The 15,120-nt window shown below is 48.4% G+C and overlaps 1 protein-coding gene across 6 annotated transcripts in view; it reads right to left on the bottom strand.

The window, feature by feature from the left end:
- The window catches only part of EPHB6 (EPH receptor B6), a 146,391-nt gene that overhangs the window by 82,219 nt on the left and 49,052 nt on the right, over positions 1 to 15,120 (bottom strand). For 5 of the 6 annotated variants that reach the window (XM_006111846.5, XM_025186808.3, XM_006111847.5 and 2 more), the window contains 2 exons: positions 1,996 to 2,060; positions 555 to 1,251 (listed from right to left, as the gene is read on the bottom strand). The exons of the other annotated variant lie outside the window; for it this stretch is intronic. In XM_006111846.5, the coding sequence (XP_006111908.3) occupies positions 555 to 1,251; positions 1,996 to 2,060 (762 nt within the window). The remainder of the gene's footprint in view (positions 1 to 554; positions 1,252 to 1,995; positions 2,061 to 15,120) is intronic. 6 annotated transcript variants of the gene reach the window in all.

Here is a 15,120-nt window from a genome sequence, read left to right as displayed (position 1 = left end):
AAATCTCAAACTCATTGTGGGACGTGAATGCTCAGGACTTCCCAAACTGAGGCCCAATCTGAGTCTTGTGTGAATTGAGGATGAAGTAGGGGTTGAGTCCAATTCCTAGTGGGCAGCTGACTATTCCTCACCAAACATGATCATCACTGGCACTATATGCTGGCAGCCTCAACAAAAGCCATGAACTATGTTCCCTGTAAACTCTGCGCTTGTACAGCCACTCAGGAGAGATTCAGGTGCTGCCAAGCCGATTATCACAGCACCCATAGCTAGGTTTTTTGTTTTTTACTGGTGGTGCACATTCACACATGCCTCGGTGCACATAAATTATTCCACACATGAATGGAAAAGATTAGAGGGAACATTGGTCCTGCATGGACTGAGATACACTGATTGTGAAGAGGACACACTGCTGTTATGACTGCTTGGGTAGTGAGGGGAGGATGTGGTCTCCAGGGTTCTAATTCTGGCATCTTTCAGCAGCTGCTCACTGTGGCTTAGAGACCCAACAGGAAAAGGTATAGGCAGTGTGGGGGAAGAAGAAAGTCTCTCACCTTGGCAGGCTCTTTCATCATTAGTAGGTTGGTAGCCAGGCCTGCAGGTGCATCTCCCAATGGCCACCATCCACTCGCCTTCCCCATTGCAGTGCAGCTTGACACCAGAGGACCCAGCTGTACTTGCCTCCTCTGAATCTGCCACACAGGTCCCCATAGCCTCCACCAGTGAGGTCCTCTCTCCACCAGCAAAGGTCTCAGGGAAGGAGGCAAACCCCCTCACCACAGCTGGGCACTTGTAGAAGAAGACTTGCACAGCCACCAGTGACATACAGGCCCCTGAGTCCTGGAAGGCCAGATAGAAGCCACGCTGGATGAGTGGTCCAAAGCTGCGCACCTTCACATTCATCTTCACCACCTTCCCGGTGCTGTCTACCTGAGAGAAGCTTTCGTCGGCTGCAATAGTGTCCACCTTGGTCCAGGGCCCCTCACGCCACTCAGGCAGGTCCTGCGTAGCCATGTCACTTTCTGCCTGATGGTAATAGAGAGTGAAGGTCTCCTTGCAGGAAGAAGCCACGGTTCGCATGCTGGCACAGTCTCGCACTGAGAAGCGGAGGCGGACGTGAACTCGGTGAGCACCATGCCGCTCTATGAAGTGAGTGCGCAGCCAATTATTTTGGCCTGGCTCAGCCACATTGCAGACTTCAAAGGTTCGGATCAGATGCTTCTTATCATCCAGGACACTCACCTCATCCCACTGTAGTGAATTGGTAGTGGAGAGAGAGGTGGAGAAGATGTTAGAGGGGTTTCAAAACTGGGATACAATCATCTCTGGGACCAGAATTCACTACCTTTGCAACAGGCTGCTTCTATTTGAGCCTGCTACTTGCCCCTTAGGCAAACAGTGCTGCGCCCATATTGGGACGTGGGCTGATGCCAACAGAACTCAGGGCAGAGGGTGCTGCACTGTTAAGAGGGGCTGTCCTGCAGAGGAGATGTGAAACACAGCTCAGTTCACTCCTATGTTGAGCAGGGAGTACCTCAGGCTGGCTTTGCTGGAAAGTACTGGGGGGAAATGGGATGCTGCAGTGCAGCAGTTGCTTCAAGACCGAGAGGAGACACACATAACAGACAGAGTTAGCACAAAACAGACAGAACATCCTTTGGAGAACATCCTTCTTACACTCGGCTCTGACTCAACTGTGCTGTCCTGAGAAAGCTGAAGATTTCATGAGTACTTCTGAAGGGGGAAAAACATCCAGAGAGTTGAAAATGAATCTAACATTGTACCCCTAGTATTCCCCTCTCTCAGACAGAAGCTTCTAATCTCTTTGCCTATGTGGCCCAGTGTCTGACTCAGCTCACTGTAAACCACTTCGGATACTCCATATTCAAGAAAGCTGGAAAAGAAACCTATAATGTTCCACCCCCACTTCCGCTTGGCTTTGTAAGCCTTCCTTACAGGTGGTGGGAAAGAGGGAAAGGGAAAGAGAACACTTACCCCATCAGGAGGGTGAGTGGTCCAACCAATTTCTGAGGTCTCTCCTGTTGTATCCAGAAGTATTTCTGTTAAAAAAAAAAATCCTTTGTGCTTTTCCAAACATCAGCTACTCCAGCTCAATATGTTCCCTACAAGACTCCTTCCTGAATCTCAGTCCCATGCACCTCACTTGCAGAGAAATCTGTGTTCTGAGATAATGACTGGCCTCATCCAGAAGTCAGAATTCTGATCCCAGCTTTCCCTATGATCTAGGGAAAGGTTTGCAAATCAGTGACTCGGTGGATGAACTAGGGAATTCAGCTTGTTCCAGCAGGTAAAGCACCAGATGGAAACCTTGTGTTTTAGCCCCAGCTCTGCCAGTACTGTTGAATGATTCTGGTCAAGTCTCTAACGACCTATTGATTTCCCTAGGAGTCCAGTATACTCAGAACCTCCAAGGATCAAGCCTTACTCAAGCTAGGGATGTAAAGTCCTGTTTAATTAGTTGACTGCCTAAACTTTATGTTAATCGATTACATGTGGGGGAGGGAGCCGCTACAGCCAGGGACAGTGAGCCTCCCCACAGTGAGCAGGGACTGTTCCAGCCAGGCTGGAGCATCTCCCCACCACAGTGGGCCCCGCAGGAGATTCCACCAATCCAGCCCTCACCAATCTAACCAGTAAGCCTCCTCCATTAAGGGTAAGGGGGTATGTCTACACTACCACCCTAGTTCAAACTAGGGTGGTTAATGTAGGCAACCGGAGTTGCAAATGAAGCCCGGGATTTGAATTTCCCGGGCTTCATTTGCATATTGCCGGGCGCCGCCATTTTTAAATGTCCGCTAGTTCGGACTCCGTGCCGCACGGCTATACACGGCACGAACTAGGTAGTTCGGATTAGGCTTCCTATTCCGAACTACCGGTACACCTCGTTCTACGAGGAGTAACGGTAGTTCGGAATAGGAAGCCTAATCCCAACTACCTAGTTCGTGCCGCATGTAGCCGCGGGCACAGAGTCCGAACTAGCGGACATTTAAGAATGGCGGCGCCCGGCAATATGCAAATGAAGCCCGGGAAATTCAAATCCCGGGCTTCATTTGCAACTCCAGTTGCCTACATTAACCACCCTAGTTCGAACTAGGGTGGTAGTGTAGACATACCCAGGCTTACCAATTAACCTTTCACACCCCTAATCCAAGCAACCATTTTACATTTTCCTAAATAATTTTAATATTGGTGGAAGATGCCAGGCTTCATTGCCTTTGGAAATTAATGTCCTCTGTTTAGACCCAAAGCAGTGTAGCAATGACTGCAGCAGCACAAGGTACACACAAAAACAATGGCCCACCAATGTACCTTTTTTCTGAGACCAATACAAAAGGTTGGGGGTTGAAGGTCAGTGTATCAAATGTATACATATATTTTTTGCAAGTCAACAATACTCTGAAGTCCTGGAATTTAAAACTTGATTTGCTTGTTTCTTACTGATTCTTTCATTTTCTTGTCTATAAAAATTAGAAAATACCATTTAAAAAACATAATGAAATAATTTTAAAGATGAGATCATTCCAAGCCTTTATGGTGGGAGGGGGGGAGCCCAAGGAGGGCACAACAGCAGTACCCATGCTCCAGGGGACACAGGGATTTACTCCTTTTGTGTGTTCATAAGGATGCACACCACACCAAAGAAGGTAAGGAGGTAGCAGGACCTCATCCCTCCTCCAAGAGGCATAATCCTTCCCCAAGCCACCTCTGGGATGCTGTAGCTATGCACCATGTGATGCCATACTTGTCTGTGCCATTCTGGCACTAGGGTTGCACTTTGATATATCTTTGCTTCATCAGCACATTTCTGGGACATGGCTTCATTCTGATAGCATAACCAATGGGATTATTTTTGTTAAACAAAGAATATTTTCTAAATCAGATTTGAGTCATTCTCTCTACATAAGTCTATGCAAATGCAGAGCATGAAAATCTGAAAATAGAGGGAGGAAGGAAGGAAGGAAGGAAGGAAGGAAGGAAGGAAGGAAGGAAGGAAGGAAGGAAATCTCTTGTTCAGCTGCCTTAGCTCTGGGCTGCTGGCAGGCAGTATATTCCCCAGATGGCATCTCTCCAGCTACCCAGGTAATCTTTATCGAGCACATGAATATTTCATGGACTAACAGATAACATGCTGCCTGGAGCTGACATGGCTCTCCCTCCAATGGTGAATATTTTAAAAAGCCAAGATGCATTAGAAACAGACAAGAATGCACATGCACAGCACATGTGGAGAACAAGGCCCTCCAATACCATAATTCTGATGGATTCAAAGGTATGCAGCAAGAGTGCTGGACTTGTACAAACACAGCACTGTTTCTCCTCCTCCTTCTCAATGGCTGGATGTCCAGTGGTCCTGCTACGCCTGTGACCCTGCCACACTTAGACCTGTGACCTACTTCATCCAGAGTCCTGCCTTCCACCAAAACAGATCACACTCTACTGCTCTGTTTAGTCCAGTATCCCAGCACTGCAAGAAAGTAGATCCTGCTAGGAATCCAGCCTTCTACCGTATTAAATCAGACTAACAACTGTCTAGTGAAATATCCTAACTAGTGCAGTATCCCTGCCAGATCACATCACTTGATCCTTTTAGGGTGTGTTTACACAGCAGGGCTTAACTTGAAATAAGCTATGCAAGAGCTACATCAATTGTGTAGCTTATTTCAAAATAGCTTATTTTGAAATTGGGAGTGTCTATCTATCTATTAGTCCTTTGGGCTCCTAATGGAGAATAGGGCCTCCACAATTCTTAGCGATAGTCTTCATTTGATCCCACGTTAAGCCAGCTGCTTTTACTTCATCCAGGCAGCTTTGTCATCTTGTTGGTTTGGGACGTCCCTTTTTCCTCTTTCCCTTTGGATTCCATTCTAACGCTTGTCCCATGATATGTTCCTCACAGTCCTTACGCAGGATGTGACCTGCCCATCACCATTTTCTCTTCTTAATCTGGACCTTCATTGGTTTCTGATTTGTTTTGGTCGACAAGGTTTCATTTGGCATTCTATTGTACCACTTTAGCTGGAGAATGTGTCTAAGGCATTTATTGACAAACGTCTGAATTTTCTTAGGGTTGCTCTGGACAACACGCTATACCTCCAGCACTTATTTTGAAGTAGAGCACTCTTCCTCTGACTTCCCTTACTCCTCATACAATGACAGTTAGAGGAATCAGAGTAAATAGTCCTCCAGCTTGACAGTATTTTGACACTATTTCAAAATAATTGCCTACTGTGTAGACATGGGCTAAGTTATTTCAAAATAAAGCTAGTTATTTTACAATAATGTTGAGGTATAGATATACCTTTAGCCCTGTACCCCCTCTGTGGCAGGGGTCAACACAGAATATTTTAGCAAAAGACAAAAGTTCCTCATACAGCTTCCAGTCAACTAAGCAACATTATACACGGGGTTAAAATCCCTCCTTGATCTGTTAAGCAATCTTAAACCTTGTAACCTAAGATTTGATCCATCTTGCTCGTCAGTCTGTCTCACCCCCTCACCACATAGCTTCCTACATCTCCCAGATGGGAGGGGGTGGGGATGGAAGTTCCTATTAAGGTCCCTGATTCCCCCATTGTGTAGAGGGGCATGTAAAGTGGATTTAGTTGATTTATTTGTGTGAAAGTAAAAAAGCTGCTAGATTAACCTTATTTCCTCTCAATACCTCATGTTGCTCATTCCCTCCCATATTTTCCTCTTGTAAGTCTCTTCTCTTTGCATACTCCCTTCTACAGAGTTCACTGCCCTGCCCCCTCAATCTTTCTGTCTATCACTCCCCCCAAAATAACCTCATCCTTCCCCCATTATGGCTTCCTGTAGGGCCCTCCCACAAAATCCCAAATCTACTATATATTTTGAAGAGCTCAGGGGGTTTTTTTTGTGGATTTGTTTGTGCAAAATAAAGTCATACTTCACAATTACTTACAGATACCAAATTTGCATAATCAAACCTTCCACTTAAATTAGCTTAATGTATTACCTTTTACATTGGAATATATTGGGTGAAAGGTTTAAATACAATAGACTTCCGATAATCTGGCACCTTTGGGACCTAGGTGGTGCTGGATTATCAGATATGCCAGAGTATCGGGAGGTACTCTGGCGGGGGGCTGTGACGGGTCTTCGGAGACCTGCACTGCATCCGGGGGGTGGGCAGGGAACAGCGCAGCAAGGGGCAAACCCTCCGCCGTTCTGCAGGACGGCAGGAGACACCCTGCACCGCCACCGACAGTTTCCAGGAGGGGAGCATGCTCCTCACCCCCCAGACTGCAGTAGTTATCGCCGAGCAGGGGGGTGAGCAGCGGCGCTGCGGGACCAACCCAGCAGCACCCCAGCTGCTCTGTTCTGCTGCTTCCCCAAGTACGCCGCTGCCAAAACTGACGAGCGGCGGACAAGCGGCGGAGCAGAGCAGCTGGGGTGCTGCCGCATTGGTCCCGCAGTGCCGCCCCTCACCCCCCTGCTTGGCGCCCGGTAGCACCCCAGCCGCTCTGCTCTGCCCCGCCGCTTTCCCATGTCCTCTGCCGAAACTGACTAGCAGCGGACTTGGGGAAGCGGTGGAGCAGAGCGGCTGGGGTGCTGCCGGGTGCTGAGCAGGGGGGTGAGGGGCGGCGCTGCGGGACCAACCAGGCAGCACCCCAGCTGCTCTGCTCTGCCACTTGTCCGCCGCTCGTCAGTTTCAGCAGCGGCAGTGGCGGACTTGGGGAAGGGGATGAAACTGATGAGCGGCAGACAAGCGGCGGAGCAGAGCAGCTGGGTACTGCTGGGTTGGTCCCACAGCGCCACCCCTCACCCCCCTGCTCGGCGATAACTACTGCAGTCTTCCCCCGCCTTCCTGAAAAACAGTGGAGGGTTCGCCCCTCACCACGCAGTTCCCTGCCAGCAGCTCCAATTGTCTGGCTGGCCAAAGCACTTCCAGGTTCCAGTTGGTCCAGACTATCGGGAGTGCCGGACCACTGGATGCCGGACAACTGGAGTTTTACTGAAATTACTTTTGTTTTTCATCCGAAAAAAGTCATGACTATTATGATTAGCGTTCAGAATAAATATTTGTTAACAAGAGTCACCTATTCAACTGTTATTTTAGTGCAAATAAAATGTTATCATTACAAATCACAAAATAATTTAAATTAGTTACAGAAAGCATAATGGAAGCTTTACAAGTTTCTGATTCAAATGTACTATGTATAGTAATTATTCAATACAATGAATCATGTTTGAATTTGAAATCCTACAAATTTAAAACTGTTCTTCTACTTCCCTTTTGTAAAAGCACATTAGTAAAAATTCGATTACATATATTTAATTTCTTGAACTTTTCTATAAGTATAATCTACGCAAAATGAGTTTGCCCAGTCAACAACAGGCCTACCCTGCCAGTTAATAAATAATTCTATCCACACAATCCTCAAAATGTTGGTCAAAGACACCAATCCTACCCAAACCCAACATATTAAAAACAAATGAAATCATGCCAAGCCAAACAGGGAAACCAAAATGTAAAAAACTACATTCACACCCAGCACAGTGACCAGAATGAAAGATGTGCCATCTTAAAACTGCCTGTTCTATTGTGCATTGCAAAACAATCTCATAATCATATCATAGAGCTGTTTCTACAGCCTTAGATATACCTGTGTTGCATCTTTTAATACTGTTTCTTTATGAAATGCTCTCTTTAATTTCATTCTCTTCATTATCTATCATATCTTTTGAGAGCTGCTAAGTAGCTAAATCTTCCATTGCCTTCTGGAAACCAATCAGCTTTTAGGATTGTGCTCTTACACATTTTAAATGTTGAACTCTCATCTCTTCAGGATAGGGATTTTAATAATTCTCTCAGCAGGAATTCACATTCAACAGGATATTTTAAGTTCCCTTGATATACCTCTGAGCAGTAATTTATTATTGTAAGATCTTGCAGTCTGTTGCCTTGCAGAAATAAGTTTATAGAACAGCATTAACACTGCAATTTTATGATTTCTTGTTTACAACGTCTTATATAGCAGGGGAATTAATTTGTATTTTTCAGATGACCTATATTCCAACTGTCATAATAAAGTTAAAATATTGCTTTCTCTTGTACTGGATCTCTCTCTCTCTCTCTCTCTCTCTCTCTCTCTCTTTTTATTTTTTACAAACTCTGTTTTATGTATTTAAGTTGTCATAAGAAAAATGATGGTTAAAAATATGTAGATACCATAATTCAGCTTTAAAAAGTTTATAAATACTTCCAGTTCTCAAAAATCATGTGGAACATTGAAATAAGACAAGAAAAACTTAAAAAACAACAAATAGTCTAGTAGCACCGTAAAGACTAACAAAACAGGTTGATGGTAACATGAGCTTTCATGGGCACAACCCACTTCTTCAAATGACAGGTGTGTTGGCTGTTCAGGTAGCAGTGACTGAATCATATCATATATATAGTAGCCCATTGTCTGTGCGTCTGTAACGCTGATGTGCACAGCCACGCCCCCTGGCCGTATACGTCAGCACCCCGCCCCCCTTCCCCTCCCTCCATGACATGCAGCGCTGCTCAGTTGGGCCCCGGTGGGGGAGCAAGCAGTGGCAAGTGGCTGTTTGGGGTCCTCGCTCCCCATGCTTGGGAAGTGCGGACCCCAAACGGCTGCTTGCTGGGCCCCGGCGGGAGCGCCGCTCACCTGGGCCCCGGGTGGCAAGCAGCCGTTTGGGGTCTGCACTCCCCAAACGGCCGCTTGCCGCTGCTTGCTCCCCCGCCGGGGCCCAGCTGAGTATGCCACGGAGGGAGGGGAAGGGAGCAGGGCGCCATGGAGGGAGGGGAAGGGGGGCGGGGCTGGCCGGAAGGGGGACGGGAAGCAGAGCTGGGGAGGAATTGGGGGCTGTGGGGCTGGAGGGGAGGATGGGGGGCCCGGAAGAAGAGGGGCGAGAAGCAGCGCTGGCGGGGAAGGGGTTGTCCGGGGGCCGTGGGGCTGGCTGACAGGAAGAGGGAGCGGGAAGCAGAGCTGGAGGGAGGATCAGGGGCCATGGGGATGGACAGGAGGGGCGGGACAGAGAAAGGGAGGGCGGGAAGCAGACCTGGTGAGGGAGAGGGTGCAGCCACTGGCCACAGCCAGAGTCCCTCTGGCCACGCCCCCGGCAGGTGCTCCCTTTACTTGCCAGCAGAAGCCGGGCGGGGGTGGGGCTGGGAGCAACTCCCCCCGCCAGGCTTCTGCTTGCAACCAGAGGCTCCCAGCTGGGAGGTGGGCCACGACTGGTGCTGGGAGTCTCTGGTCCCGTGCAAAAGCCGGGTTGGGGGGTGACTGGGAATCCCGGCCCTCGCCCCACCCAGCTTTTGCACGTGACCACAAGGCTCCCAAAGCCAATTGCGCTCTGCCTCCCAGTCGCTCCCCCTTCCTCGCCAGGCTTCCCTCCGGCGCCCAGCTGGAAATTCACAAAGTACCGGACATTGCAAATACCGGACTGTCCAGTAGAAAACCGGACACCTGGCAACCCTAGCCCCGGCGGGAGTGCCTCTCAGCTGCTCCCTGGGCGGCAAGCAGCCATTTGGGGTCCTCACTCCCCATGTATGGGGAGCGCGGACCCCAAACAGCTGCTTGCCGCTGCTTACTCCCCTGCCGTGGCCCAGCTGAGTGGCGCTGGCACTGCGCCACTCAGCTGAGCCCCAGTGGGACGGGAAGGTGGGCAGGGCACTGACGTACACGGCCAGGGGGTGGGGCCATGTATGTCACCGCCCCCCCTTCCTCCTCCCACCGTGGCACTGAGTGGTGAGCCACTCAGCTGGGCCACTGTGGGAGAGGGGAAGGGGGAGTGGTAACGTAGGCAGCCCCTCCCCCAGGACGTGTAGGTCACTGCCCCGCCCTCCTCCCTTGCGGCAGCCCGGCTGAGCCGGCAGCACTCAGCCAAGTGCCACGGCGGGAGGGAAGGGGAAGGGGGGCGGGGAAAGACAGAGGGGAGAGAGAGGCAGGAGGGGGAGAAAAGAAAGAAAGAGATGGAGAGGGAGGTAGGAAGCATCGCCCACGATGCGGGCCCTGCTGAGCCTGGCATTGAAGGCCTCCTGGGAGAGGTTGAAGTGTCCCATGTAGGGGTTCATCAGCCAGGGCTGTAGGGGGTAGGCCACATCCCCCAGTAGGCACACTGGCACGTCCACATCCCTGACCCTGATGTGGCGGTCGGAGAAGAAAATCCTGGCGTGCAGCCTCTGGTACAGAGAGGAGTTGTGGTACACCCGCACGTCATGTGCCTTGCCGGACCAGCCCACATTGATGCCCATGAACTGGCCCCAGTGGTCAGACACAGCCTACAGGATCACGGAGAAGTACCCCTTCCTGTTGATGTAGAGGGAGGCCTGGTAGTCCGGGGCATGGATGGGGATGTGTGTCCCATCGATTGCCCCCGCCGCAGTTGGGGAAGCCCAGGACGCTGAACCCCTGGATGACCACGTCCAGGTCGGTGAGGTGGACAACTCTGCAGAGCCAACACCCTGTTGATGGCTTTGACCAGCTGCAGAGAGACACACAAAACCGAGGGTCACTGGGGTGCCCGGGTGGCTGGGAGTATTTGTTCCCCGCCACTGCCCGGCACCCCACTCCCAGGAGCAACCCCTGCTGCAATCCTGGCCACCACGGGCAGTCTGTAGCATAGCCAGGACAGACCGAACCCTCCGGGGAAGGGAACTTACACCACCTCCCCCCCATTTTCCCTAGAGCAGCCCATGTCCTCCTTGCAGCCCCCTGTCCTGGCCCAGTGGCTGGTGAGTGCCGTACCTGCATGAGAACCGCTCCGATGGTGGATCTCCCCATGCCAAATTGGTTCCCCACGGATTGGTAGCTATCCGGCGTGGAGAGCTTCCAGAGGGCGATGGCCACCCGCTTGTGGAGGGGAATGGCGGGCCTCATGTGTGTGTCCCGTCGACGCAGAGCAGGGGCGAGCCACTCGCAGAGCTCAAGGAAGGTGTCCTTCTTTATCCTGAAGTTCTGGATCTGCTGTTGGTCTCCCCAGTGCTCCAGGATGATGTGGTCCCACCAGTCGCTGCTGGTGTCCAGACGCTAGATGCAGCGGGGCATGCTGGCATCCAGGCGCCACTCAACCAGAGGAGTCCGGCGGAGGGCCGGTCTGCAGCAGAAGGTGCCAGGCAGCCTCCAGCAATTGTTGCCAGGCTTGCAGCAAGACGTTCAACATGAGCACCAGAGTGCCCAGGGGCAGCTCTGGCTCCATGGTGCCAAGTACTGCGGTGTCCCAAATGAGAGCGACCAAAGCAGCCGGAGAGGAAAACACTTTGCTATCCCTCAGTGAGGTAGGCAAGCAAGTGGGAAAGCTGAGAACCGGCTGTCCAGAGGGGTCCCTTTGAGCACGAGCCTCAGATAGCCTCAGACAGCAGCCACACAAAACAACTACTGACCCGATGCCTTGCTGGAACTGGTTTCAGCTGCCCTTAAATGCAATTCAGCGTCCAATCAGTGTGGACGCGCTATTTCGAAATAGCAAAACGCTATTTCGAATTAGCTTGTGTGTCTAGATGCATTATTTCGAATGAGCTAATTCGAAATAGCGCTGTAGTGTAGACATAGTCTGAGTGCCATGCTAGGCATGGAAGATGGGACGAATCACTCCATAATTGCCTTACACAATCTCTGAAGCTCTGATACAGACTATCGCCAAGACAGGATTATGGGCAAAATGGACCATGGTCTGATCCAGTGTGGCAACTACTACGTTCTGAACACAGTCAAAAAATGTACCCATCAATAATAATTTACGTTTAAATTCACTATCAAATATAACAGCAGTCTGTATTCTTATTAAAAATGTATTATTTACAGTCTACAGTCCCAAGATAAGGCAAAGTATAGGGCAATAAATATGCCTATTACAGGAGAGAATATAAGATGATATAAGGGGGGAGATCAAAGAAGATCAACTGAAACTAGTGAGTTTCAATTTTTTGTTGGAGATGCCTTCCTTAAAATGCTTTTATTTTTCCTCTAATGAATGAGAATCTCTATACCCATATTCTACTGATGTTGCTGATGTAAAAGTTACTAGGACAGATTTAAATATATATTTAGCTAATTCCTAGCAGTAAAGGTAATTAAGCAGATATTTTATAGGTTTGAAATTCTAAATGCTGATCTATTAATAAGTGGTAGTTGCTGGCTAAGCATCAAAGTTTTTTGAAGTGATAAACTGCCTTTTGACAGTAGTAGCCTCTTTTACAGATGCATAGAGAATATTTTCCTCATTTAAGTTCCAACTAGTTCAGTTCAAATGACAGTTTAATTTAAAGTTGAGAAACCAAACAGGAGTTGAAAAATCAGGACAGCTTAATTTTTTCTTCAGGACATCTATAAATTGAAGCAAGATATGAAAGGATGTCATTTTCTAATATATTATGAAAATGTAAATATTACTGAATGTGTAAAGCTATATAACTGTTAAATAAAGATGTACTAAATAGTGAACCCACTGGTATATGAATACCAAATTTTGTGAGTGTAAAGGGTTTTAGTTGCAAATAAACATATTTTAATAGTTGACGAATGAGAATCACTTTTTGGGGGGTGGAGAGGAGGAGGAAATAGCTAAAAAGTACAAATCCAAAGCCAGACTAAAATAGATTATGTAAATCAAAATTTCCTGCTTGCTGATTTAAATCATACACCTTCTCATACAAGATTGTGAGTTCCTATTCTCGCAGGTAAGTTTTACTTTTATATAAAATATCAGTAATGCACCTCAAGTGAAAATGAATGTCTATACAATAATTGCAATAGGTAATCTATGTATTAAACTTGGGTTACTAAAAACAAAAAATGTAAAAATAAACAAAAAACTGTATTATGTTAACTAACTTAAGCTGTTTAAGATTGCATGCTACAGACCAGAGACCCCAGAAGATATCACAGCCCAAAAACACCAGGAAAATCTTGGTATACAGTGATGGAACCTTCCAAGTATCAAAAAAGAAAAATGAAGTGCTTTATAAATAAGAGACTGGTCAAATACACCTGAGACTACCATGTCTGTATAATTAAGTTGGCAATTAACTAGAAATCATTGTCAATTAATTTACACTTGGCTACTGTGTAAAACCAACTGTATTATTACTTGTATCACTGTATACTGTATTGTATTATTGTGGTGCACCATTTACTATGTGCACTATTTACTAGTTTACTATGTGCTAAACTAGTTAACCAACACACAGATAAAAATTTATAAATGAATGGCAGCAAGCAACATGAAGACAAGAAAAAAAACTGGTAAAGAAATTAAGTTACACAGTAACTACAAATACAGGCAGTCCCCAGGTTACATGGATCCGACTTACATCGGATCCCTACTTACAAACGGGGTGAGGCAACCCCGTAGTAGCTGCTTCCCGCCAGCAGATCACGGAGACAAGAAGCTAGCGCCCCCCCCCCCCCCCCCCCCCCCCCCAGCAGCAGACCAGGGAGACGCGGAGCGGCTTTTCTCAGCAGACACCTCAGCTTGAGAATAAAGGACTGAGGGAAGTGAGGTGTGGGAGAATAAAACTGAGCTCTGGAGAAATGTTTGGCTAGAGTTTCCCCTACAATATGCACCAGTTCCGACTTACATACAAATTCAACTTAAGAACAAACCTACAATCCCTATCTTGTACGTAACCCGGGGACTGCCTGTAAAGTAAACATATCCCCTATAGTACCAGTCATAATTTGGGTCAGCGATACTGCATCCTAATGGAGGCACACGTTATTCCAAATAATCTTGTTAAATATCTGGGTACAATAAAAAATACCAACATAGCAATACTTGATAAATTGGTTACTGTCCATTCAGTAGGTTATCGGGAAGACAGCAACTGGATCTAAGCCAATTACTAGTGTATTACAATGCACTGCAATCAATGAAACAGAAGCTAGACATTACTGTTTCCTGCCCAGCAAAGCTTATCCTGCAGGGTAACCTACTTATCCAGTCAGGGTAACCGACAACCAGCTTATCCAGTCAGGGTAACCTACTACATAAATGGACAGCACTGGGTAGTAAACAATTACACGCATTTACAGGCCCGTGCAGAGGGGGGTGTGAAAGGTGTGAACGCACACCCGCACATGATCCCCGATGGTCTCAATTCTGGCTGAGAAAGGATGGGGCACAGCGGCCCCAGCCTCCCTCCCCCATGCTCCAGCTGCTGGGGGGCGGGGAAGGCAGGAGGAGCCCAGTGACCCAGCCTCCCTCCCCTGTGCTCTGACCACCAAGGGAAGTCTGGGGCTGAATTCTCCCCGCTCCAGGAGCAAAGCCAGAGGTGGGGCTTCATTTCTGGGAGTTCTGGGCATCAGCCCCAACCTTCCTCTGCTGACCGGAGTACGGAGGAGGGCCGTCTAGCTGGGGTAATGCCACGTCCGCAGCCGGCAGTGGCTGCAGCAGCACTGGGTGAGCATATTGGGATGCATTAGCAGGAGCACTGGCTGCAGATCTAGGGAAGTGATTATTCCCCTTTATTCAACACTGGTGAGGCCACATCTGGAGTACTGCATCCAATTCTGAGCCCCCCATTACAGAAAGGATGTGGACGCATTGGAGAAAGTCCAGTGGAAGGCAATGAAAATGATTAGGAGACTGGAACACATGGCATATGAGGATAGGATGAGGGATTTGAGTTTATTTAATCTATTGAATAGAAGAGTGAGGGGAGATTTGACAGTAGCCTTCAACCAACTGAAGGTGGATTCCGAACTAGGGATGTGAACTATTAGTCAACTAGTTGACTATCCGATAACCAAATGTTTATTGGTTAGTCAACACACTAGAATCATAGAACACTAGAACTGGAAGGGACCTCAAAAGGTCATCGAGTCCAGTCCCCTGCCCTCATGGTAGGACCCAGTACCATCTATACCCTTCCCCTCCTACCCCAGGCCATGGCAGCCCCGGCTCTCTGCCCCTCCCCCCAGCCACCAATGGGTTGGGCTTGGCAGAGCACGGGGGAGGGGCAAAGCGGAAGGCTGTATGACTCACAGCTCCTCAGAGCACTGGGGAGGGGGGAGATCCTGCGGCTAAGGATGGAGGGAGAGGCTGCAGGATGCAGAGTAATGCATGACATCACTCTGTCATCCCACAGGATTTTTTTTGTATAGAGAG

Source organism: Pelodiscus sinensis, chromosome 1, assembly GCF_052426305.1.
Source record: "Pelodiscus sinensis isolate ZL-2025 chromosome 1, ASM5242630v1, whole genome shotgun sequence".
NCBI lineage: Eukaryota > Metazoa > Chordata > Testudines > Trionychidae > Pelodiscus > Pelodiscus sinensis.
Note: the sequence above shows the minus strand (reverse complement) of the source record. Positions and strands in the feature narration are given on the sequence as shown.